This window comes from Coloeus monedula, assembly GCF_965178545.1.
Source record: "Coloeus monedula genome assembly, chromosome: 19".
NCBI lineage: Eukaryota > Metazoa > Chordata > Aves > Passeriformes > Corvidae > Coloeus > Coloeus monedula.
Window position 1 is genome coordinate 4396854 of NC_138799.1, and position 24837 is coordinate 4421690.

Genomic DNA, 24837 nt, shown 5'->3' on the forward strand with positions numbered 1-24837 from the left:
TCCCCGGCCTCTCAATCACCTGACGAAGGAAAGATGAGCTACTCGCACCCACGAATCATTTGCAAGCATTGCACAGGAAATAAGGAACATTTCGGTGTCTCGATCAGCTGACCCAGCCCTGAAAGCCCTTGTGCACTATGGGAAATGCAGTTTCAGCAAAGCAACCTTCTCCTACTTGAAGCAGTGAAAATCTCCCAGTCGTTAAAATATAATTATTTCTACTAGTTTTTGAGAATTGTAATTTCTATCCACTAAATAACACCTGGCAAGATCAAAAGAAACAAACGAGCAAACGAAAAAAAACCCCCCCACACACACACACAAAGAAACCCCCGCGAACCAAACCAAAAAATAAAAACCCCACACAACTACAGAATCATGGAATCACAGAATGGTTTTGATCAAAAGGAACCTTAAAGCCCATCTCGTCCCACCCCCTGCCATGGGCAGGGAACTTTCACTAGACCAGGTTGCTCCAAGCCCCCTCCAACCCGGCCTTGAACACTTCCAGGGATGGAAATGATACCATTAATCTTTTACTTCACAATATTTCTAAATACTAGATTTAAGATCAATTGATCTTCGAGTCATGAAGATCTCTGTTAAAACATCAGCAAAGCTGAGAGAGGATCAGACATTGACTAAATGGCCACTTTTTCCTGTTACCATCCTTTGTTCTTTTGGACCTCTGGAATTGGAGAATTCAACTAAATCAGTTCTACTTTAATGCTGGCAAAAAAAAGACAGAGAAGGAAATGCAGAATTGATTGAAGTAAATGACAAATCATCACATTTTACCTCTGCTGTCTACAGTAAAGGGTTTAAAGAAACAGAGGTCTCAAAGGGAGAAAAGGATTTTAGCCCAGGAGTTAGAAGGGCTTGTTGGGAGAATTTAAACTAGATTTGAAGTGGGATAAGGTTTGCTTGACCAACCTGATCACCTTCTATGATGAAACAACTGCATGGATGGGTGAGGGAAGAGCTGTGAATATTGTCCATCTTGACTCCAGCAAGGTTTTCGACATTGTGTTTCACAACACTCTCCTGAGGAAACGCAGGACGTGTGGGTGAGACGAGTGGGCACTGAGGTGATTGAGAACAGGCTGGATGGAAAATCCCAGTCATAATTAGTGGTACAGGGTCTGTTTGGAGGCCTCTCACTAATGGTGTCCCCCAGGGTTGTTTAATTTCCTCATCAATGACTTGGATGAGGGGTCGATGCCTCCTCAGCAAGTTCGCTGACGGCACAAAGCTGGCAGGGATGGCCGATAGCCCAGAGTGCTGTGAGCCCTTCAGAGGGACCCGGACAGGCTGCAAAGAAGGGCAGAGAGGAACTGTCTGAAGTTCAACAAAGGCAAGTGCAGGGTCCTGCACCTGCGCAGGAACAACCCCAGGCACCAGCACAGGCCGGGACTCACGGGCTGGAAAAGCAGCTCTGTGGGGAAGGAGCTGGGGGTCCTGGTGGCCAACGAGCTGTCCGTGACCAGCACTGTGCCCCAGGGGACAAGAAGGTCACTGGTGTCCCGGGGTGCGTCAGGAAGAGCATTTGCAGCAGTTCAGGGAGCGATGCTGCCCCTCTGCTCAGCCCTGGCGAGGCCTCCCCTGGAGCAGTGTCCAGGTCTGGGCTCCTCGGGATGAGAGAGACACGGAGCTCTTGGAGAGGGTCCCATGGAGGGCCACAAAGATGATTTGGGGACTGGAGCATCTCTGTCCTGGGGAAAGGCTGAGGGAGCTGGGGTCAGAGGGGCCCTCGGCCCTGTCTGTCCCTGTCTGCAGGGAGGGGGCAGAGCAGGGACCAGGCTCTGCTCCGTGAGGCCCAACCATGGCACAAGAGGCCACGGACACAAAGCGATGCCCAGGAAATCCCATCTGGACATGAGGCAGAATTTCTTCCCTGTGCAGTGACCAAGCCCTGAACAGATTGTCCAGAGAGGGTGTGGAGTCTCCCTCACTGGAGATATTCCAGAGCCATCTGGACACAATCATGTTCCATGAGCTCTAGGATGACCCTGCTGGAGCAGCGAGGTGGGACCAGATAATCCCACTGTGGTCCCTTCCAACCTGACCACCCTGTAGTTCTGTGAAATAAAATCCACACCCCAGCTGTGGTTATGTATATTTAATACATGTATTACATGCTTTTTTAATTCCCAAACTGTATTTTTTTAAATGCCAGTGTTTTTCAAAACAGCACTAATTTTCACTTGTGGAGGAAAGTCAGTGTGATTATTCAGAGGCTGCCATACAAAGGTGCAATTAAAATATCAAGGTGAAGGGTCTTAGCACAAGAAAAGCTCTTTTCTTCATTTTTGATATTATTAATTTATAGTAGCAGAATTTTAAGATGCTCTAAAAATAGTGTCCCACTCACATCTTTTCCCCCTTGTGCCAGTACGAGCTTCCATCCTGCTGCACAGCAAACGGGGCTGGTGTGCTGGAACAATTCCTTTGGAAACAGCAGCAGTGTGTGTTGAACTGACTGAAACTGGGAGGAACGGGTATAGGAAACCTCCTCTATCATTTTAGGGAAATCACTGTAAAGATAAACTTCAAATTTCTCCTTTCATCAGATGAAACACAACATTTTTAAATCAAAATTCTCTGGAAAAGAAAGAAAAAACAAGCATGAGACAATACAAAACGTGAAACCAGTACCAGTTTATTTGTTTTCTGAAGTCATTTGTAGCAGGAAACAAACGGTTGCTTCTGTCTTTGTACCCACATCACTGCTTATTTTTATACTTCTTCAACGCAAAAAAAAAAAAAAAAAAAAAAAAAAGAAATAAAACAATTTTAGTAAGACTAAGAATTTAAATTCTAATACTGAAATAATTTTTCATATCAATGCTTTCATTGGATTAAACAGATCAGTAGAAAATAATCTCATTTCCATTCCTTTTTTAACCTAGTATGGATACACCTGGATAGAAACTTTTAACGTTGTGAGATGACAACCAGGTATTACAGCTCAGAAAAGGAGTTTGGACATTTTATTAGTGCCTGAGGTGCCAGAGCAACAACTTTGGGGGTGGGGGAGCAACTTTCACGGTATTCCCTGGACTCTGGGAAGTCGCTTGTCACCTTTACACAAGGGCTGTGCAAATCTTCCTTGTTCCTCCACAGCACGAACTTGCAAAGCGGGCCGGTGTGAGGATTATTTTAATATTTCCCTGCTCGGCTCTCACAGGCACCGAGGAGCCGGCGGGGACCGCCTGGGCTGAAGCGCGGATCCACCGTGGCACATCCAGAGCCGGCGGGGCCGAGGAGGCTTCCCCGGGGGGAATAAAGGAGAGCCCGCCGAGAGCCCGCTCCGGGCTGCCCGGCCCCTCACAGCCGCCACAAGCACACAGCGGAACCCGGGCACGAAAGGCACGGAGCACCCACAGCAGCTGCTCCGGGAGAACCGCCGCCCTCACAGAACTCGAGCCGGCCGCCGGTTCCCTCACGGAGCCCCGGCCCCATTGCCCTCACGGCTCTCCCCTCCACGTCCGCCATTTTAAACCGTCCCCGCCCGCCCGCGCCACAAGAGATTCCCTTCACCATCCTTCTTTTTTCCCGCGGTTTCTCGCCCCTCTCCTCCTCCTCCCGCACACACACACTGCTCTGCCTTTATATTTTTTTTTATTGTTGTTACTATTGTCTGCGGTTTTTTACAGCTTTCAACGCACATTGTTCAAAAATTTCCCCGCCTCCACCGAGCCCTTCCGGGTCACAGCGGCGGCGTTTTAACAGCCACTTTCCAACCACACGGCGAATTATTAATTTAGAGGCGGATTCCCCGCGCTCCCTCCGGGACCACCTCGGGGAAAAGAAGGAAAAAGGGATCGGGGGTCGCTCCCGCGGCGCCGCGGGCGGGGCGGTGCCGCGTTCCCTTCCGGGGCGCCGCCGGCCATTTTGTGGCGTTAAGCCGCGCGCGCGGGCGGTTCCCCCTCATTTCCTCGTCGCGGCGGGACGGGGTGGCCGCTCCTGGCGCTTCGCTCCGGCCTCGGGCCGCCCCTCGGACCCTGAGGTGGGTGCTGCTCCCTGCGGACCCTGCGGCTTTCCCCTATGCGCTGTAGCTCTCCTCCTTTTTGGACTCGCCCTGCGGTGTGAGGCGCGTCGCCCTCAGGGCCGCGCCGGCTGCTGACCCCCCTCAACCCCTCAGGTTTATTCTCTTCGGCCGCCGCCGCCCCTCAGGGGCTCCTGCCCACCATGAGCTACGGCCGCCCGCCGCCCGACGTGGAGGGCATGACGTCCCTCAAGGTGGACAACCTGACCTACCGCACCTCCCCGGACACCCTCCGGAGAGTCTTTGAGAAGTACGGCCGCGTGGGCGACGTCTACATCCCCCGGGACCGCTACACCAAGGAGAGCCGCGGCTTCGCCTTCGTGCGCTTCCACGACAAGCGGGACGCGGAGGACGCGATGGACGCGATGGACGGGGCGGTGCTGGACGGCCGGGAGCTCCGTGTGCAGATGGCCCGCTACGGCCGCCCGCCCGACTCGCACCACAGCCGCCGCGGGCCGCCGCCCCGCCGGTACAGCAGCAGCGGCTACGGCCGCCGCAGCCGCAGGTGAGAGCCGCGGAACGGGCAGCGGAGTTTGGGCAGTAAATGAGATAAACCTTAGCTATGCGCCTGTGCAGTGGGAGCCGTTTGTTTTCATGTTGGTTGCCTAGAGAGGTGGTGAGGTCTCCGTCACTGAACCGTATGGGCACAAACTTGAGCCGTGTGCTCTAGGACGACCCTGCTTAAGCAGGGAGGTTGGACCGGGTGACCCACTGTTGTCCCTTCCAACCGGACCGATTCTGGGGTTCTGTGTTCTTTTCCCGGCGAGTTTCGCGGCGGGGCTGGGAAGAGGAAGTGGGGGTTTACTGGAGGTTTACTAGCAAAGGCACGTGGGGTTCCCTCGGAGTGGAAGGGTTTCGCCCTTCGTAGATTTAGCCCCCGGCCATTCGCTCTGAACAATGGCGCCCTCGTAACACTCATTTTCTTGCCCACGTGCGTCCTGTTCCGCCCTCCCTGTCCCGCAGCACTCGCTCCAGTCCGTGCATGACCCGTGAAAAACTTTCAACGCGCCTTTTTTTTTTTTCTTTCTTTCTCTTTTCTCTTTCCTCCTGGTATGTTTTAGCCCTAGAAGACGCCGTCGCAGCCGATCTAGAAGCAGGAGCCGCTCTAGGTCCCGCAGTCGGTCCCGCTACAGTCGATCGAAATCCCGGTCTCGCACACGCTCTCGGTCTCGCTCCACCTCCAAGTCCAGGTCTGCCAGGAGATCCAAGTCAAAGTCCTCATCTGTCTCCAGATCCCGGTCCAGGTCGAGATCCCGGTCCAGATCTAGAAGCCCTCCCCCTGCCTCAAAGAGAGAATCCAACTCTAGATCCAGGTCTAAGAGCCCTCCCAAGTCTCCGGAAGAAGAAGGAGCTGTATCCTCCTAGGAACATGGTAATGTACCTCGGGATCAGCACAGGATGCATGTTACTTTATTAGAGCACTTAGGTGGGGTGTTGGGTAGTTCTTGGAACATTAATAGCCTGAACCAAGTGAATCCTAGTGGGGCACATTGTTAGTTGTTGGTTTTGGTTTTTTTTTTCTTGAGCAGTGCTTTTTGGTTATTGATTTAGGGAAATAATTACTGAAGGGTTTTCTACGGAGAATTTTTTTTTTTAACAGAGAAAATGTTTTATTGCAAGATTAATGCCTTGGTTTTAATAAAATATTGTATGAGACGCAACCTATGATGAAAATGACTATTTCTTACTGTATTTATCCAACATCTGCATTTTCCCCTTTAAAGCTGCGGTCTCCTGTTTGCTAAAAGAATATTGGCCAGTATTGCAGATTTTAACTGATTTGGCTGATCCTCCAGGGACCAGTTTCTGTGGGCGTGTGTTGGAGCAGGTTTGTCTTACACTGTTAAAGATACACTATCCTTTTAGAACGGAAGATCGGTTCAGTGGCCGTTGTACTGACTGGAGGTAATAACTGTCCTAGAAAAGTGGCAAATTCCTTGCAAGAGAAAACCACGGAAACTAGTTTTTCCTCAACTCTACATCTTGAAGAGGCATCTAAGGATACACCGGGTGGGGAAAGGATAGTGTGTCTTTAACCCTTCAAACTGTTTGGTCCTGTTTTTTAAAAGGAAAGGGCCTGAGCTAGCTCTGGAGTTAGGTAATTGTAGCAAAATTAGTCACATTTTCGGTTTTGAATGCTAATTAGAGTTTAGTTAAGTCTCTATGAAGAAGTATTAGTTTTGTAACTTTTAGAGAACTTGGAATAATTGAGTGTTGAACAGGCTGAATTGAAGTTAATGGTGGATTGATCTACAGCCTGGTGTTTATTCTCCTTTGTAACTAAACTATTTTGACCGAACCCTACATTTGGCCTCTGAAGTAAAGCAACTTCAAAAAGAGGGGGGAGGTGGAAGACTGTGGAAATTCCTAAAACTTAATTAAATTAGGCAAAGCCAGTTGAAACACAACTAGAAGTATCCCTGAAGTCATCCACACCCAAAATAGACAAGGTAGAAACCTGGCTGAACTTTTCTCTCTTCAAACCTAGATGCTTCAGCTAAATGAGAACCCACATAAAGGACGCCTTTGGGGGGAAAAGATCGCTTGAGTCTTCAGCCCATTGGAGAGACCCTGGCCGAGCAACCAGCTGTTGAAAAGGTTATTTTGTAACATTTTGTCTAACTTTTTACTTGTTTAAGTTGCGCCTCAAGTGGCAGATTTTACATTTTATGTGCCATTTTGTTGCTGTTATTCAAATTTCTTGTAATTTAGTGAAGTGAACGACTACCGATTTCATTATTGGCTTGGATATTTGAGGTAAAACTTCATTTTTGTTTATATAGTGCTGACTTCTATTGGAAATAAGAACTAATGGTAACTTGCTGCCTCCAGTTTCATACTGAGGAATCATGCAGCCATTATATGCTGATAGCTAACTGTCAAAAAGTATTCTCAATTTTGTCTTGATTCCTTAAATAAAATTCTGCAAAACTTCAACTTGAAACTTACTGTAAATGCTTTTTTTTAAAGAAAGAACAACTTTGACTTAACATAGCATCTTCAAATTCAAATTGGTAGAAATCTTTTCAGGTGACAGTTGATATTTGCAAGGATTGTTTTACCAGACTCAATTCTAATCTCTTCTCTTATGTATTTTTGTGCACTAGGCGCAGTTGTGTAGCAGTTGAGTAATGCTGGTTAGCTGTTAAGGTGGCGTGTTGCAGTGCAGAGTGCTTGGCTGTTTCCTGTTGTCTCCTGATTGCTCCTGTGTAACGATGCCTTGTCGTGCAGAAACAAATGGCTGTCCAGTTAATTAAAATGCCTGACAACTGCACTTCCAGTCACCCGGGCCTTGCGTAAAAAAAATGGAGCATACAGTGAGCACATCTAGCTGATGATATACACACCTTATTTTTTCCAGAATGGTAAAACTTACCAACCTACATTTATGAACTTATATATGAGAATTGTAATGTTAAGCAAAGAAATGGTTCATTCCTTTGTAAGTACTGATTGGTGTATCTTTTGCTTAAGACATTCTGTACTATACCCACTGTCTCTGTAGTTAATATTAAACATTTTTTCTGTGTTAACTTTTCTCAACTTAATGTCTTGGGTCAGCTTATTTTAGCTTGAAAAGATTTCTGCAATTATACTGTCAATGTTTAACTTCTAGATAGTAACCAAATGCATTCTACTGCTTATAAATTTTATCCACTGGGGTTGCTTTTAAATTACTGTGGGCAAATTTTAATCAGCATTGTGACTAACCCAATATTGTGTGGCAACTGGTCAAACACACCAGGCCATGAACGCAGAACCAGCCAGGTCCTGGGATGGTGTTGTGGGAGATCCACACTGAGCAGTACTAATAATTGCATTGCTGTGTGCTTGCCCTGGCTCACCAGGCTGCTGCTTGACGGGGGCTGAGATCTTTACAGTGATGATTTCTCTTGATTTGGTACCAAATGACTTGTAACTTCAAACATCCTGTGTCAAGGGTTATTGTAATGCCTTGTTTTATCTTATGCATGTATGTTAAATGGGAATGGAAACATCTGAACACTGGCAGTGTGGCTTTGTTGAGGATTAAAAGTACTTTTCTACAAACTGAGGAGTTTGTATGTTCCAGGTTAGCGCAGTAAACAGAGGGGCTGGCTTTTGTATGTGGATCTTTGGGAAGGATTCCCCTGGTAAAGGGATCTTAAAGGGATGGTTTTCATTTTGAAAAGAGTGCAGTTACCTTTTCATAGCTGAAGTTGCGGATTTAGGTTGGATCTTGTGGATTTCCAGGTTAAATTCTGTTGTGTAGTGGCTCACATGATGGAATTGAAGCTCTGAACTATTTCACGGGCTTGGGGGAGGAACAGAAATTTCTCAAAAGCCATAGCTGGGAAACCAAACAGCTTTATTTTTACAGTGCATGTTTTAAGAATTGCTGCTTCCCCAAAATATCCATGAGGTTTGCTGTAAACAGGACTGTTCTCTGCAGCTCTGTGCTACAGCGAACAGCTGAGTATCACCTTGTACTGAAATCTAAAGTGGAATAAACTGAAGTGCCATCTGACTGTGCTAGTGAGATGATCATCATTTCAATTGTGTGTCTTCCTGGCAGAGAGGAGCTGGCCAAGTGCTCTTTGTCTGCACCAAAGGAATGCAAGGGAACGTGGATGCTCTTCAGTTTCCATTTGTAGAGCAGAGCCTCGATAGACCAGTCAGCACTGAGGGGAGGAAACTGTGTGAAAACCTAACCCAGGGTTTGCTACAGTAACTCGAGCAGGCTGTCACCAAACTTCAGTACAACACAGCTGGGTTTGTAACAGTTGAGTAGAACTCAACAGCAAATTGGTGGTTCTTGGATTATTTTCAGATTTTGTTACCTCCAGGATTTACTGGGCAAAAGCAGCCTGACTCACAATAAGGAGCTTTTCTGAGGCAGAGTGGTGCTGCCACAGAGGAGTTAACACTCGTCCACAGCTGAGACAGGAGTTAAGATTTGAGTTTTAAATATGTAAAAATTTACCTTCGGACTTGATAAGTTGTCCAGAATTGAGCATGTGGGTTCTTCTCCAACAAGAAGTAAATCGTAGTTAAAATATCCTCAAAGTCTGTGGAGTTTGGGGGAGATAAAGCAGTTTGGGTTAGTCTCTGGATTCCAGGTGGGGATAAATCTGCTTGGTTCTATGCCATGGTAATTACACTGTGCTTGCACTGATTTGTATCTGTATGAGAGACGCAAGCACGGCATGAAGGGATTTAGTTAATTACTTCATCTTCTCTTCCCCCACCCTCAGCCACATTTATGACAGCTCTAAACTAGAATTACCCCAGAGTAACAAGGTCAGTAGCACAGTGTCACCTGATCTATTGACGCTGCTCCCAGCACTGCTTGGACACGAAGTCTTTGCAGTCACAAACCAAAGATATACCTGAGAGCATTAACGTACCTTTAGGGTCAAAAAAGACATCTGAGCCTAAAATAATGTCTATAGGAGCAAGAGAGAGCAGCTCGGGAGACATCCGGCCCCAGGTGAGGCCGAGGACAGGCACGTGGGGTAGGTGGTTCATGAGGCAGCTGCTGCGGCAGCTCTGCAGGCAGCGGGGCAGCTCCTCGCTATCGGACAGGATCACCTGGGCACCGCACCTGGCGGCCACCACGCCGGGGAGACTCACACCGGCACCGATCTGAAACCAGAGCGCATTCGTGGAGACCGCGGGCGGAGCCTGGCCCGCGGGTCAAGAGAGGGGGTACGGGGCGGGGAGCGTGCGGTACCTCCAGCACGCGCTTGCCGGGGAGGCTCCGCCTGTGCACCCACAGGTACTGGGCCAGGACCACGGCGCAGGGCCACACGTACATCCCGTACTGCGAGTCCAGCACCTGCAACACAGAGAGCGAGGCGCTGTGCCGGGGTCCTGGGAGCTCCCGCTCCTGCCCGTGTCCCGGCTGCCCCCGGTACCTCGGGCACGCGCACGGCCAGCGCCGCCGGACCCTCCTCGAAACGGTACCGCCGTGCGCGCCGCCGCTGCGGCTCCGCCATGGACCAATCGTGGGCGGACACGTATTGCCGCCGGGCCGCGCTGACCAATCGGCGCCTCCTCCCGGCCTGACGTCACGCGGAGCGCCGCCGCGGGCGCTGATGGCGATGGGCCGCTCGCCCAGCCGCGGCCTCCCCCGGGCGCCGCGGTTAAACCGGGCCGCTCCCGCCCGCGCCGCTGCCCCAGCGGGGCGGGGCGGGCACCTCCGCGGGCCGCTGCTGGGAGAAGGGAGGAAACCGGGTGACCCGCAGCCGGCCCGCCGCTGTCAGGGCAGCGGCAGGCGCGGAGCGCGGGCCCGCCGCGGGAAGGGCAGCGGCGGCGGTGGGGTCCCGGGTGGGCCGCGGGACTGCGCGACCAAGGGCGCTCGGCGCCCCTGCCGCCTCCGTGCCGCCCGCGCTGCCCTTCCTCAACATGGCGGTGCGGGGGCGCCGCTTCCCCAGCTGCGGCCAATCAGCGCCGAGGCGTGGCGGAAGCCGGGGGGCAGCCAGCCAATGGGAGCGCGGCGGGGGCGGGGCCGCGGCGACAGCGGCGGCACGGGGTGAAATTTCTGGAAGGTGCGGCCGGAGCGGGGCCGGGATCGGGATCAGGGTCGGGCCGGGGGTGACGGGCGGTGACGGCCCCCAGCGCCGCCGCCATGAATCACAAGAGCAAGAAGCGGATCCGGGAGGCGAAGCGCAGCGCCCGGCCCGAGCTGAAGGACTCGCTGGACTGGACCCGTCACAACTACTGCGAGACGTTTCCTCTCAGCCCCACCGCCTGCAAGGTGCGTCGGGCGGAGGGGAGCGGGGGGCTGAGGGGAAAGAAGGGCGTGGGGAATGGGAGGGTGGGAATGGGGAATGGAGATAGGGAAATTGGGAATGGAGTGGGGCGCGACCGAGCGAGTCCTGCGGGGAACCGGGGGGAGACGTGAGGGGAACGGCGGGAGCTGAGGGAACTGTGGTGGGGACACGACCGGGGGGTTGGGGAGCCCTGAGGAGACAGGGATGGATGGGGCCACTGAGGGGATTGGGAATGCCTGAGGTGAAGGGGGAACTGCGGGATGCGTGATGGGAAGCGGGAAGAGGCCCGTTCCCGAGGCTGGGGTTGCCTTAGAGCTGGCAGGAGAGAGAGGTTCGGTGAGGGAGAGGACTTTCTTCCCTCCACGTGGCGAGGGGTGTGGGAAGGTCAGGGCCCGCCGGGATGGGACGGGCACCCGCATAATTCCCAGGAGCGCTTCCCCGTGTCCCGAGGGGGTGAAATGCAGCAGGGCATGTGTCAGCCGAAAGGGCAGGGTAGCCTCTCCGCCCGGGGAGCTGGCTCGGTGGGGAGCAGTGCCAAAGGCTTCGGGCTGCTCGTGTCACTGATGTGTGCAGGGAGCGGGCCAGGAGAAATGGGCCTGCAGCCTCGAGGAGCTTAAAATAACACAGAGGCAGCGCCATACCCTCGTGGCGTGTGGAGCAAAGGATATGTGTGAAGCTCCCCCACAGGCAAGTGCAGTCCTAGGATGTCAGTCTGTCCTAATATCCGTACTGCTTTCCTCCTTTGGTTTCACAGGATAACGTGGAGAGGGCAGATGCACTCCAGTTAACAGTGGAGGAATTTGTTGAGCGTTACGAAAAGCCTTACAAGCCCGTGGTGTTGCTGAATGCTCAGGTGGGCTGGTCTGCCCAGGAGAAGTGGACGCTGGAGCGGCTCAAACGCAAGTACAGGAACCAGAAGTTCAAATGCGGGGAGGACAATGACGGTTACTCTGTGAAGATGAAGATGAAATATTATATAGAGTACATGGAAACCACACGGGATGACAGCCCCCTCTACATCTTTGACAGCAGCTATGGAGAGCATCCCAAGCGAAGGAAACTCCTGGAGGACTACAAAGTCCCCAAATTCTTCACTGATGATCTCTTTCAGTATGCAGGGGAGAAACGACGGCCACCCTACAGGTAGAGTGACAGCAAGACAAAACTGGGTATTTTCCAGCTCATTGGTTGTTCCTAAATACCTGGGACTGCCTTACATAAAAAAGGGATATTTTTACAGAATCTCTGAAATGAGTGTACATCTGTAATCCTACAGGAGAGACGGGCAGGTTTGTGCATCACAATTTCTCTTTCAGCAACGAGTATTGCTACAGATCTATGGTCTGGATTTTTGCTTTTTCTTTTCATTTTACTAAGCCAGTTTACATCACTTCTTAGATTTTTCAAAAATTACATAGTTACTGAGAGTTACAAAGATCAGTTTCTTGCTCTGTGTGTGTGCCTTCTGGCGTTCAAATTTTAAGTACCTCAGGAACACCTCCTGGGTTTTGCACCAGTGGCTTATGTACAGCGTGGAATTTTGTTTAATTATGAGTCAGTCCTTTTAAGGTAAAGATCTTAAGCTAGATTGGGATCTAATGTGGGCACTAGTTCTTAGCTCCTCTTCAGATGGTTTTGAGAGAGAACAGTATTTCACATCTATGTAGTCTTTTCAACTCTTTCTTTTGCTTCAGATTGGAAGAGGGTGAAATGACGTTTCATTCATAAATTCAAATGCAGCAACCTTGTATTTGGGCTTCTAGATACAAAACCTTTTTTATCTATGTTACTATGACACTTCATAGCAGTATGAGCATAACCTGAACCCTCCCTAGAAATTAAAGCCTTTACAGTGACATTATAATTGTCAGACAATGCTTGTTGCCCTTTGAGTGGCATGAGGCTCTGATGTGGTTTATTTAAATAAAATTGAGCAAGTAATGAGTAATAGTACTTTCCTCTGCATTCTCTCATGTGCCTGTAGTCCAGTTGTGCTTTTGCAGGAGTGAAGCAAGAACCTAATTCCATTTGAGGTCACTGAAGGAAGTGTTTTTACAGTGCTTTTTGTAATTCTCTTCTAAGAACATACAACACAAAACCACACCAGGTGTAGTCTCTAGTAGAAACTGAATACACTTAATTAACTAGAGATCATTTACCCAAGTTAGAGGTAAATGAGAGAATCTGGTTGTGACTCATTTATTTTGCTGTCTGTGTCCCCCACACCCTCTCCACCTACAGGCACATGCCGAGCTCTTTGCTTGTGATCTTGGTATCCAACTTCTTCTATTTCATCCTAGAAAATGTGGGATTTTTTTCAGGCTGTTGATGTTTTTTGCGAGCTGAGTGATGCACAACAGCAGGTAATGCCTCCTGGAATTAGAGGGTTCATCTAGGTACAGAAAGGAGTGTGCAGTACTCTTAGAGCATAATTGAAAATCTGACAGGAAGTGGTGCTAATCTTAGCATGAGGAGGATACGACCTGTACAGGTTGATCTCTGGGCTGAGAGGTGTGTGATAGTGTGTAGACCTCAAAAGAAGAATTGGTGCTGTTTAGGACATTTTTATTGGCATTGTTCCTCTTCAAAATAAAGACAGTAATTTTTGGAAGCCCTTTACTGAATCAGCTGTTTTAATTTGGGGAAGGGGGCTGGGGTTTGCTTTCAGATTAAATTTAGGAGTTGTGAAGTTTTCAATCGTAAATTTGATGTCTTGGGGCAAACTGTGTTTTGTTCATTGTAAGTTAAATATTTGGAGGAAGATGCTGGTAAATGGCAGTGTTGCTAAATAAGGGTTTTAAAACCTTCTGTGTGTGTGTGTAGATTGCAGTTATCGTCAGAAAAATTATACTGAACAGTGCCAGTGCCAGACAGACTTTTATGTGTATAATTTCTTCTGATTTCTTCATGAAAGCCTTGACTGTTCTACTTGTAGTTTAATCAGCTTTCTAAGGCTAATATAAATCTAAAGAGTGAATTGGCAATAGAAAGGACAAACACCTGCTTATTTACAGCTCCTTTGTGAAGCAGGAAGAAAGCAGCTTGATAATCAAACTTGCTGTCCTACAATTGATGCTGGCAAATGATCCTTCAAAACCAGCTTGATTTACACCTGCACTGGAAAGGAGAGATGGACAGCCTGGTGTATTTTCTGAACCTTTGCATTCCTCTTGCTGGGCGTCACCTGCCTGTCACTACACCATGGAGGGATCATATTGGTGCTTTAGTTTCTGTACTCTCTGCTGCCAATTAAACAATTATTGTCATTTTTTTTCCTCTTGATCCCTGGTATGAAGTCACTTCACACTGCTTTTTCTGGAGTGGTTGGTCTTACTGCTTCATTTCAGGGAAAATGAGCAGCTGAAGGTGCTGCTGCAGTTAAACACGTACGGTAGATAAAGTTCTCCACTGGGAGAAATAAACCTTGCAAACGGGCAGTGGGAATATAAACCTCAAATCCTGAATGGTCACTGAAGAATAAGCTCCATGTAGTTAAGTGTTGGAATGAAAAGCCTGTTGTGAATGAACAGCAGGCGCAGAGAGAGGCCAGGGTTGCGTAACTTGCTCTGTTCCTTGTGTTGCCTTTTGTTCCTCATTGTTCTGCAGTTCTGGATGTGCTTGAGCAGGAAATTTTAGAAAACCATAGGAGGGTCCCCCTGCCTAGGAAGAATCCTAGCACAGGCTGTTGGGACTTAATTACACTCATAAACTTTGAAATCACTATTTTGCTGAAGAACTGCTTGAAACAAAAGAGAGCTATGACATTTAGAAAGTCATCTTCACTTGCTCGTCCCACAGTCATTCCTGCCCCAATTCATAGTGGTTTTTAGGTTAAACTCCTGTTGTACCTTTTTGCTGCAGTGTGAACTTAACAAAATCAAGAGTGTAAATGAAGGAACTGTAATTAATTTCTAACTGAAAGTGCAATGAATTCTCTGTCTAACATGAAGAAAGGGAGCTACCTGCCTGCTCTATGACTGAAGCACTTTTCTTCCCCCCTCCTGCAGATGGTTTGTGATGGGCCCACCTCGTTCTGGAACAGGAATTCACATCGATCCCTTGGGAACTAGTGCATGGAATGCCTTAGTCCAGGGACATAAGCGTTGGTGCCTGTTCCCAACCAGCACTCCCAGAGAGCTGATCAAAGTGACACGGGAAGAGGGAGGGAACCAGCAGGACGAGGCCATCACCTGGTTCAATGTCATCTATCCCCGGACACAGCTTCCCACCTGGCCCCCCGAGTTCAAACCCCTGGAAGTCTTACAGAAGCCAGGAGAGACAGTCTTTGTGCCAGGTATGTGCAAATCTCTCCAGGAAGGAAATCTGGGAGAGAAAAAGCATATATGTAATATTCCTGTGTAATAGAGATGAAGGGAATATTTCAGCTTTCTTACACGGCCCATCTCTTAGAAAACAAACTCTCCTGAGCTTGTTTTGAGACTATTCAGTTGCTTGCTGAACGTCCCAAAGTGTGTATGGCCTGTGGCGTAGGATTGTATGTGGTACAGATGGCAGAACAAGTGGAACCTGTGTTACAGCATCACAGGAATGTGATCCTGAGCTAAATTGCAGTAATAGGAAGCTGTCAGGGCATAAAATAATGGCATAAAATAATAGAGGTGTTTGAGCCCCTAGTAACTCTTAGACAAAAATGCTCGAGTTTATACACACTGGAGCAAACTCATGACTGAATTTTGCATGTGAATTTTTCTTAGCTGTGGGAAACGAACTACTTAAAGGCACTGACACCTTCCACCCACTTCTCTGTGGTTATGCCTCATCTTGCATTTGAAATCAAAAGCTAAATAAAGCTTTGCTAAAGATGCCTTTCTCTCTGAGTGGCTGCACACTGTGTGCCCATTGTAAGCAGGGGGTGAGGTGAGTTCAGTGCCAGATTCTAACCTCTGAATCTTGCATCATTTATGTGCAGCACAGCCCATAGTTTCTGTCCACATTGCTTGTCTCTGACATCCAGCTGACTTAGTGTGTGAAGGGTGCCTTTTGATTGTCTTGGCACTTATTAGTGACTCCTGAGTGTACCTTCTGTTAAGAGTTTGTAGCTGTCGGGTTCCATTAAACTGTTCCCTCAGTCTTTTATGAGGCTATAAGTGGGTTGTAAGAACTCCACTATTTTTATCCTGTGTGGAGAAACAATTTTGCATCTATTTTTAAATGAAAGGTTAGTCTGTAATCATAAGAACCTTACAAAATCAGCGTGGAAAGTGCTCTCCAGCTGAACAGAAAGGATCCTCTGTGCAGTCTGGGTTACAATGGCTGTTGCTGTTAAATAAACCGTCAGCAGCCAGCATGGTGCTGTCAAGTCACATCTTCAGTCCTGTGTGTGAGCTGGGTAATTTGGTCAGAGCATGGAGCAGCATTTTGTAACAAGAACCTGTCAGCCATTGGGGTGGAAGCTGAAATAAGGCTGAGGAAAGATGATGTGTTGGCAAACTCACCTGGGTTTGGGAGATAATATCCAGTTCCACCTGCATTATGGGAAAAGTGTTCTTGGATGTTCTTGAACTTGCTCTCTGCTGTGCAGCCACCAATGGTCACTGGTGTTGTGTTTTAGGTGGCTGGTGGCACGTAGTCCTCAATCTTGACACGACTATTGCCATCACACAAAACTTTGCCAGCTGTACCAACTTCCCAGTGGTGTGGCACAAGACAGTAAGAGGGAGGCCCAAACTGTCACGGAAATGGTACAGGTAAGAGATTTAGTAGCTTTCTTTGCATATTTTTCATTGAAAACAAAACTTAAAAATATTCATTAACATGCAGTGTTACAGTTCAAGGGCTAACCCTGAAATTTCAACTGTATTTAGGATTCTAAAGCAGGAACATCCTGACTTGGCAGCCTTGGCTGATTCAGTTGACCTGCAGGAATCTACTGGTATTGCTTCTGACAGTTCTAGTGATTCTTCCAGTTCCTCAAGTTCCAGCTCCTCAGACTCTGATTCAGAGGTAATGCTTTTTACTGCAATAGGTGATCCATATTCTGGAATTACATTGTTTTTCCATACCTGATCATGTGCCTTCATCCTTATATTCATGCCTTATGGAATAAATTAATGGACAGCAGATAAACCAATCTACATGGTGGAAGAGCCTGTGATCTTAGCAGGTTCTGTTTGCTGAAGCCTCTCTTTGCATTGCTAAGTGGCTTCAGTCTGTTTGATCCATGTCTGTATTATACATGAATCTGTCACTCATTTAGCTTGTGGAAAATGGCTGCAAAATGAATGTTCTAAAAATTGGGAGAGGGAACAGAATCCAAAACAGATCAGTTATGACATGGGACTCTTCTCAACACCTAAATCCTTCAGAAGCCAGAGTCTTCTCCTTGAAGATGAGGTCCTTCTAGGGGCCAAAAGGAACACGTTCATTGTCTTGCTCCAAATCAGCTTTAGTCAGTGATGAAATCCAAAAACGTTTCTGTTCCTGATTTTTAAATGCTTAATTTAAAATTTCCTTGATGTGTCTAACCTAAAACAGTACGTTCTTTGAGCTCAGGGTTGCTGAGTAGCTCTTGTGGTGAAATGCACAGCACAGGCAGTTCATGAGGTTCCTCTGAATTGTGGTTTCATCTTTCCATCCTTCAGTGTGACTCTGGCTCTGAGACAGAGGGGATGATGCACCGGAGGAAAAAGCGGAGGACATGCGGAATGATGGGGAACGGGGACACAACTTCCCAGGATGACTGCGTGAGCAAAGAACGCAGCTCCTCCAGGTGACCCCATGGCAGCTGTCGGTTTTAAACAAGCACAGGACAATGTGAGGGAAAGCTGGCACCCTTCAGATAGGGGATTCCTCAGCAGCAAGGGATGGAGAGCAAGGGATTCCTTACAGGACATAAAGCAGTTGACTAGTGCTATCTTCTATTTTAATTGTTCCAAGCAGAAAACTAAGATTATTGATTTTTTTTTTTTAAATCAGGGGTTTTATTTAATAAACAGTTTTATTACTTTTCCTAGTTGTCTCTTTTAATAGATGAAAGAATTTGATTTTGTCTTTGTTTAATGGGAGAGGTGGGATGTTTTAACTGCTCTTCAGAGAGCACAAATGAATAGTGAACAGTTAAAGATGAAGAATGATCAGGCAGCACTCAGGTTTCAGTGGCTTATTCAAACAGAAAACCTTTAAGCAGTTGTGTGGTTTCTCTTACTGCTGCCTGGATTATTTCAATTTGTTCCACTGCTTTATCTGTTAAAGGCAAAATTCATCCTAAATTCCAAAGGTCTGTGTTCACATTTAAAATAAATAAATAAACAAATACATAAATATTGAGCAAATTTCAGTCAGTGTGGAAGGAGGCAACATTAATATGGCAAAATTGAGGATAGATACACTTAGGGTAAAGTTGCTGAGGAAAGCAGTTCTCTGGACTGGCCAGGTTAAAAACAGTGGAGCACTGGGAATCTGGGAGTATACTGCAGGGAAGAACTTAAACGTTCTTTCCTAAATAAAGCATTTTTCTCATACAGCAGAGGCTTGCCAAAATTCTTAAGCAAATTCCTTGCAGCTTGGTTAACCAATGCTGCTGGATTGGCTGCCTGCCTGCATTAGAGTGCTGGCCAGTTCCTGAGCTCTTGGATGCACCAGGTTTGGCATGGATGCAAGTGCTGTGGTGGCTTAGTGTGTGGCTTGCTGAAGAAGGTGTGCAGCAGTAGTTTACCTGAGGAAGTCCATATTCCAGCATGATGCCTGACTTCCCAGTCTAGGGACTGCCTGAAGACCTGTGTGCTCCTGTAGATTGCTTTCTTGTTTCCAGGAGTTGCTTATAACTGAATACAATTGAATTACAAGTACAGAGCATCATTAAAGGCTGGGGAGAGCTGTACTGACTGCTTATTTTGCCCTAGAGGTTTTCACAATTTGCTTGTTACGACATTGTCAAATCCCATTTCGGCAGCCAGTGTGACTTCAGGCAGGGAATGAGCAGCAGGAGAGAACAAACCTTAATGCAGAGCCTGGTTTAAAAACAAAAGCTGTAAAAGTGCAGATCACGATGCAGATCTGTTCTTCTGAAAAACCCGTGCATTTTTAAATTATTTGCCATTCAAATTTTGAAATGAATACCCTAAATATTAAAAATTAGCACCTTGCCTAGAACATTTGCTTTCTGGGTTTCAGTGTTCTTCCTCCTGTATGTTGATTGTTTCACTCTGAGGGTGGGTGGGCGTTCTCTTCCAGCTGTCTGATGGCTTAGTTGACAGAAACACTTCCAAACATAAAATCCTAACCCTGCTTGTACAATGCTGGAGGAAGAATAAGCCTGAGATTAATCTGCATGCTGGGATCTTGTGCCCTGCTATGAGGGGAATGCTCAAAGGCAGTTGTACCTTTTTTTGACAGGATTAGGGAATCCTGTGGAGGCCGCAGCTACCCCTGAGGGATAACACCACCTGCCCAGAGGCAGCTGCCGATCGAAGCTCCGTTAGCAGCCAGCCAGCTCTGTTCTACCCCCTTCTGCTTCTATTTCTCACACTCCTTAAGTTTTTGTCACTCTTCCTCGATCCAGACATCTTCGTTACGTGCTGTCCAAGGTTGGCTCCTGAATAACCTGTAGGGGAACGCCCCAACTACGTCCTTTGTGCAATGCTTTGTCCCCTCTGCGCCCCGGGTGAGTGCACTATAACCCAGCTGTGGGTAAGGACATGCCAAGTATTTAAAGAGTCACGGAACTGGCAAGGAAGACAACGGTCAGTTTTTAAAGAACTCTTTCTAAAACCAGCAGGTAAATGTAAAAACCTGCCTTGCTTTGACACTGTCATATGTTTACATGTTGTCCTGTACACTTGAGGAAAGGAACACCAGCCCTTTTGGCCTATCGGAACGTCCAGCGGATCTCACACCAGAATTTCAGGAGGAGCAAGGAAGAAACGAGCTTCTGCAAGAACTGAGCCGTGGAAAATGGGTCCTTGGATCTTACCCTGCTGCAGGAGAACACTGCTGTCAGGGCTGGAGCTTCCAAGTGTGTGTCTCATAGAATCCTGGAATGCGGGCACTTGGAAAGAACCCATGAGGATCCTCGAGGCCAACTCCTGGCACTGCACAGAAACCAAGAACCCCAGCCTGTGCCCAAAAGCATTGTCCAAACACTTCTTGAACTCAGACCATTGCCCTGGGGAGCCTGTTCAGTGCTCAGCCACCCTCTGGGTGAAAAACCTTTCTGTGATATCCAACCTAAACCTGCCCTGACTCAGCTCCAGCCATTTCCTTGAGTCCTGTCATTGGATCAGTACCTGCCCCTCTGCTGTCCCTCAGGAGGATGCTGAAAACTCAAATGAGGTCTGACCTCAGTCTCCTTCAGGCTGAACGGACCAAGTGCCCTCAGCCACTCCTCATACAGCTTCCCCTCCAGACCCTTCACCATTCTCATGGCATCCTTTGGATGCTTTCCAATGGCTTAGTGTCTGTTATATGTTGTGGTTCCCAAAACTGCCCCCAGCACTCAAGGTGAGGCTACCCTAGTGCAGAGCAGAGCAGGACGATCCCCTCCCTTGCCCAGCTGGCAATGCTGTGCCTGATGCCCCCCAGGACATAGTTGGCCCTCCAAGCTCCAGGGCACTTGTGACTCAGATCCAGCTTGCCACAAACCAGGACCCCAGCTCTCTTTCCACAGCTCTGCTCTCCAGCCTCTTGTTCCCCAGTTTATCCACACAACCAGGAGTACCCTGACTCCAGTGCTCACCTAATTTGTTGAGGCCTCTCTACCCTCAAGGGAGTTGACACCTCCTCCCAATTTAGTGTTGTCAGCAAACTTCATATTCCTTCCATTCGCGTGTCCAAGTCGTTAATGAGGATCTTGAAGAGCACAGGGATGAGGATGGAGCCCTGCAGAACCCCACTAGTGACCAGTGCCAGCTTGGTGTCACCCCCATCACTGTCACCCTTTGTGTCCAGCCTGTAGGCCAGTTGCTCACCCACCCTGTAGCACGGTTAACCAGCTGTGGGCTTGACAGTTTGTCCAGAAGGTCTTTGGGAGAGACAGTATCCAAAGCTTTGCTGAAGTCCAAAAGGTGACATCTACTGGCTTTCCTAGATCAGCAAGGTGGGTCACCCTGTCACAGAAGGAGATCAGATTCAACAAGCAGGACTTTCCCCTCATGAAGCTGTGCTGGCTGGGACTGATGTCTGCATTGTCCTCCAGGTGTTTTTCAGTGCTTCCCAGAATAATCTCTTCCATTATTTGGCTGGGCACTGAAGTGAGACTGACAGGCCTGTGGTTTCCAGGGTCCTCCTTCTTGAAAATTGGGACAACATTCACCAGCTTCCAGTCAGCTGGGACCCCTCTGGATTCCCAAGACTGCTCAAAAATCATTGAGAGGTTTTGCAATGACATCAGCAGCATCTTGGGGATTCTCAGATGAATCCCATGAGGCCCCATGAATTTGTAGGAGCAGATCCTGCACAAGTTTGGGGTCGACTGGGAGTTGAACATTCTCACAGTCACAGTCCTCCAGCTCTGGGCACTGAGACCCCCTTGGTCCATCATCTGTGCTGAAGACAGAGGCAAAGGAACCTCTGCCATGTCCATGTCCCTGTTTGTGAGGTGACCATCCTCATCCTGGAATGGGCCAGTGTTATTTCTAATTTGCCTTTTGCCATTAATATATTTGAAAAAACTCTTTTTTTATTGTCCCCCATGGTTCTGGCTGGTTTAATCTGCAGTTGAGCTTTGGCCACGTGAATTTTCTCCCTACAGTGGCAGCAGCATTTCTGTGTTCTTCCCATGTCACCTGACCTTGCTTCCACTGGGTGAACACCTTCCTTTTTCATCATGTTTCCAAGAGAAGATCCCTGTTCAGCCAAGGAAGGGAAGGTGGTGTGAATGCCCCAAGCACTGAAGCAACTTCAGCAGAGGTGACCACCAACCTAAAGCATCTTTCCTGGTCTTAATCTGCATGCTCCATGCACACACCTGAAGTGCAACACCTGAACCAGCAGCAGTCCATCTACTTCACTGTGTCTGTCACAGTGACAGGTAACAAAGCTGCACTAGCACCTTGTGATGGGAAGCTCGACAGAGCAGGGGAATCCTGGAGTTTCTTGCACGGAAAAAACTGGGGGGGGGGGGGGGGGGGAAGTCAGCATTTGCCAGCAATTCCAGTCCTTCAGGTGCAGGTGTGATGTTTAGCACAAGGCAACTGCTGGCAAAGTCTGACTCTGGCACGATCACGTTTGCTGGGCTTGAAACACCAAACAGTTCCGAGGCCATGGGCTTGCTCAGGCCGGTGCAGTTCACATCCCTAAACGGCTTTTCTTTGAGATTGTGGGTTCAGATGTTGCTGAAAGTTGCAGTGCCAATTTTAAAGGACTGAGGGGGGGACATATTGTTGTTTTATGCTTTTTAAAAATGCCATGTGTTGCTTAAGTCTGTGTAGATGCATTTGTGTTATGCCAGGTAAAGCTCTTGTCCCCAAGGGATCTGTTGGAGCTGCTGGCTTGTTTTCTTAGCAGGAGCTTGTGCTAGTGGTGTCAGTGGTGTCTCTGTGTGGCTGAAGGTGCTGCCAGGAAATCTGAACTTCCCATGGACTGCTTCCATGGGTGCTTTTCTGAGCCCTAGGAGGTGGATACAAAACTCACTTCAGCCGTTCTCTGGGAGAGGAGACTTGACAGCAGAATTGCTGTGCATGTAGTAAACACACAGCAATGCCCAGGCACTGCTGAAACAGCAAATTAAAAAGAGGTTGAAGCCTCAACTGTGACTTTCTTAAATGTGTTGGGTTTGGTGGAACCTGGAGCGTTGTTTTTCTGGATTCTCTGATCCATTTTTAACCTTGTCTCTTCCCTATTTAAACACTCCTAGGCCATATCCTTTTGTACAAAGGAATCCTAAATATGTTTGTCAGGATCTCTGTTTTTGACTTTTCTGTGCCAGTCAGTTTGTGTAGGAGCAGTGTGTTGGTGGGGAAACGGAGAGGGGAAGGTTCACTGATACATTCTTTAGCTGTCCAGACTTCTGAATTTCCTGTGATAGCCAAGCATAAGCAAGCACACTTGCTCTGTAGCCACTACAAATTCTTCCACAAGATTACTTAAAAAAAACCTCTAACTTCTCCAGCTCCTGGCATTTCTGGCCGAGGCTGAACAGCCTGGGAGCCTGCACAGTCTGTGTGTGTGTCCTCTCAGAGCAGGCTGCAGCTGCTGCCTTTTGGAAGAATGGAGAGGCAAAGGCTCACAAGACTCAGCTCTGTCAGGGTGAGGGGAGTCCGTGGACAGCTGTCCCTGCCCTCTCTGGTGGCTGGGCAGTACCTCAGTGAGATGCAGCTGCATTTGGCACAGTCTTAAAATCTCATGTGAAATCCTGATTGCTGTGCTGGGAAAGCCACACCTCTGCCTCTAGAAGCACAGTGGGAAGATTCAGTGTGCAGAGCATTCTTCCATGCCTGTGAACTCTTCCATGGTGTGAAATAAAGCAATTCCAGGTGAAGCCTGTGTTGGTGTGACACCCCTCACAGAAAAGCAGCTTGTTTACAATGGACTGCAGACAGCATGATAGCAGCAACCCTCTCCTGACTGCTCCACAGGGCACTTCCTGCTGTGAAACAGTGTCTGTTCAGGCTGCCTGGGAATCAGGACTCTGGGATCTCCAGTTCTTCCACTTAGGGCTTTTGCCTCAGCCACTTTGGTGAGTCTTTGTTTGAGCAGTGAGGAAAATCCCTACCTCGCAGGGCTGTTGTGAGGCTGAACTCTAACTGCTGTGTAAGATGCTTTGAAGCCATCCACCCACAAAAAGTGTTCCATTCATCCTGAGCAACCTGAGACTTCCGAGCTTGGTGGGAGCTTTTTGTAGCAGAAAACATTGGGGATGTTGTCCAACACTCTTGGCCACGTGGTGTTCTTTGGTGGCCCTTCCAGAACTGCTGTGTGGTACATAAATTGTAGCAGAACAAGACTTTCTGTTTTCACCAGGGTTAAACTGTTGCTGTTCCATGGCCTGCTCTAAACAGGAGGTCCTGCTAGAGCAGGATCTGTTTCTAAAAAGGTCTAGATGCAATTCTCTCATCAGGGAGTCAGCTTCACTGGTCTTACAGGAATGGGGGGAGCTGGTGCTTCCCAGACCCTCATTCCAGGCTGGGTGAGTGAGGAACAGTTAAAAACTGTGCTCCCTTTGTGCCTAGCTCCGTGCTTGTGGGAAGCTGGCTGGGGAGAGTGGGCTCTGTGCTCTCATTTCTCCAGGCTTGTGCTTCATGTCTCTTGTTCCAACCCCACTGCTTTTGTACTCTGGAGGCCCTGGGTGCAGCAGGTCCAGCACCCCGTGGGCCCCTCATTTCCTTGAGCCCCAGAGCAGCAGCACAGCTTTGCCTCAGCCCCCTGGGGCTTTGGGGGCTGCCCTGTTCCCCAGGGATGGGCAGAGAGCCTCGGACTGGGTGTCACTGTCACAATCCTGCCTGCTCTGGGAAAGGTGATGGGATTTGGGAGCTCTGGCTGTGCTTTAGAGCCTGGTAATGGACACAGGCTGTGAGAGTTCAGGAGGAAATGACCCAGCACTCTGTCAGAACCGCAGATGTGGACAAGAGGCACCAGTCCTAGCACCTGTTCCCTGCACAAGTGGTGTGGGAGCAGGTGGCACCGAGGAGCCTCTGGCAGACCTTCCCTTCCCAGCTCGTGTGCACTGGCTCCAGTTTGTCTCCTCAGTTACATCAAACCTCTCCAAATGCTTCAAGGAAAGACCACAACCTCTTTCATAGTTAACCTCTGCTCTCCTCCCTGAGTCCCCAGCCATGGTGGGCTGGGAAATGAGACTGTTGGCTGAATCCAATCTGAAATGCCTGTGTGGGCACATTGTAACGGGAGCTTTTTGGCATCCTCCTCGCAAAGGCAGGGAAGGAAAGTGCTACCCGTTCATGTGACAGTCCCACTGTCAGCTCCAAGCCCTGCCACTGCCCTTAGCTGCTTTTATCACCCATCCAGCAGAGCTGGGATACTTGTCTTGTTCAGATGATTGTGGTTTTGCTTTTTATTTTAAATAAAATCAATTATTTTGCATTATCCTGTCACTTTCTTTCATACTGTGACCTGAAAAAA

At 48.5% G+C, this 24837-nt stretch overlaps 3 protein-coding genes across 6 annotated transcripts; 2 read left to right on the top strand and 1 right to left on the bottom strand.

Annotated features, from left to right (window-relative positions):
- The first annotated feature begins 3796 nt into the window (after positions 1-3796).
- SRSF2 (serine and arginine rich splicing factor 2) lies at positions 3797-8555 on the top strand. Of its 4 annotated transcripts, none has more exons than XR_014226965.1 (5): positions 3797-4009; positions 4145-4553; positions 5110-5420; positions 5773-5876; positions 6537-8555. XR_014226965.1 is itself a non-coding variant. In XM_082294048.1 (4 exons), the coding sequence occupies exons 2-3, from the start codon at positions 4192-4194 to the stop codon at positions 5411-5413; spliced, it is 666 nt and encodes a 221-aa protein (XP_082150174.1). In that variant the 5' UTR covers positions 3797-4009; positions 4145-4191; the 3' UTR covers positions 5414-5420; positions 5773-8555. The 4 variants fall into 4 exon arrangements, 2 of the variants coding, with proteins under 2 accessions (XP_082150174.1, XP_082150173.1); XR_014226966.1 differs by lacking the exon at positions 5773-5876 and having other exon boundaries at positions 3801-4009; positions 6537-6646; positions 7156-8555; XM_082294048.1 differs by having other exon boundaries at positions 5773-8555.
- Positions 8508-10414, bottom strand: METTL23 (methyltransferase 23, arginine; the record flags this gene model as incomplete). The annotated part of the gene is made up of 5 exons (XM_082294044.1): positions 9946-10414; positions 9762-9866; positions 9436-9673; positions 9012-9096; positions 8508-8709 (listed from the first exon to the last, which is right to left on the bottom strand). Exons 1-5 carry the CDS (start codon positions 10024-10026, stop codon positions 8508-8510), a joined length of 711 nt encoding a protein of 236 aa, XP_082150170.1. The 5' UTR covers positions 10027-10414.
- Positions 10415-10552: 138 nt separating this feature from the next.
- JMJD6 (jumonji domain containing 6, arginine demethylase and lysine hydroxylase) lies at positions 10553-24801 on the top strand. Its single transcript, XM_082294144.1, has 7 exons — positions 10553-10787; positions 11558-11946; positions 14811-15097; positions 16376-16511; positions 16629-16767; positions 17406-17533; positions 19159-24801. Exons 1-7 carry the CDS (start codon positions 10659-10661, stop codon positions 19193-19195), a joined length of 1245 nt encoding a protein of 414 aa, XP_082150270.1. The 5' UTR covers positions 10553-10658; the 3' UTR covers positions 19196-24801.
- The last annotated feature ends 36 nt before the right edge of the window (positions 24802-24837 follow it).

Coding starts and splice junctions, on each gene's coding strand:
- SRSF2 (XM_082294048.1), top strand. CDS start 4,192: ATGAGCTACGGCCGCCCGCCGCCCGACGTGGAGGGCATGACGTCCCTC. Junction 4,554..5,109: donor TACGGCCGCCGCAGCCGCAG/GTGAGAGCCGCG, acceptor GGTATGTTTTAG/CCCTAGAAGACGCCGTCGCA.
- JMJD6 (XM_082294144.1), top strand. CDS start 10,659: ATGAATCACAAGAGCAAGAAGCGGATCCGGGAGGCGAAGCGCAGCGCC. Junction 10,788..11,557: donor TCAGCCCCACCGCCTGCAAG/GTGCGTCGGGCG, acceptor TTGGTTTCACAG/GATAACGTGGAGAGGGCAGA. Junction 16,768..17,405: donor CCTCAGACTCTGATTCAGAG/GTAATGCTTTTT, acceptor TCCATCCTTCAG/TGTGACTCTGGCTCTGAGAC.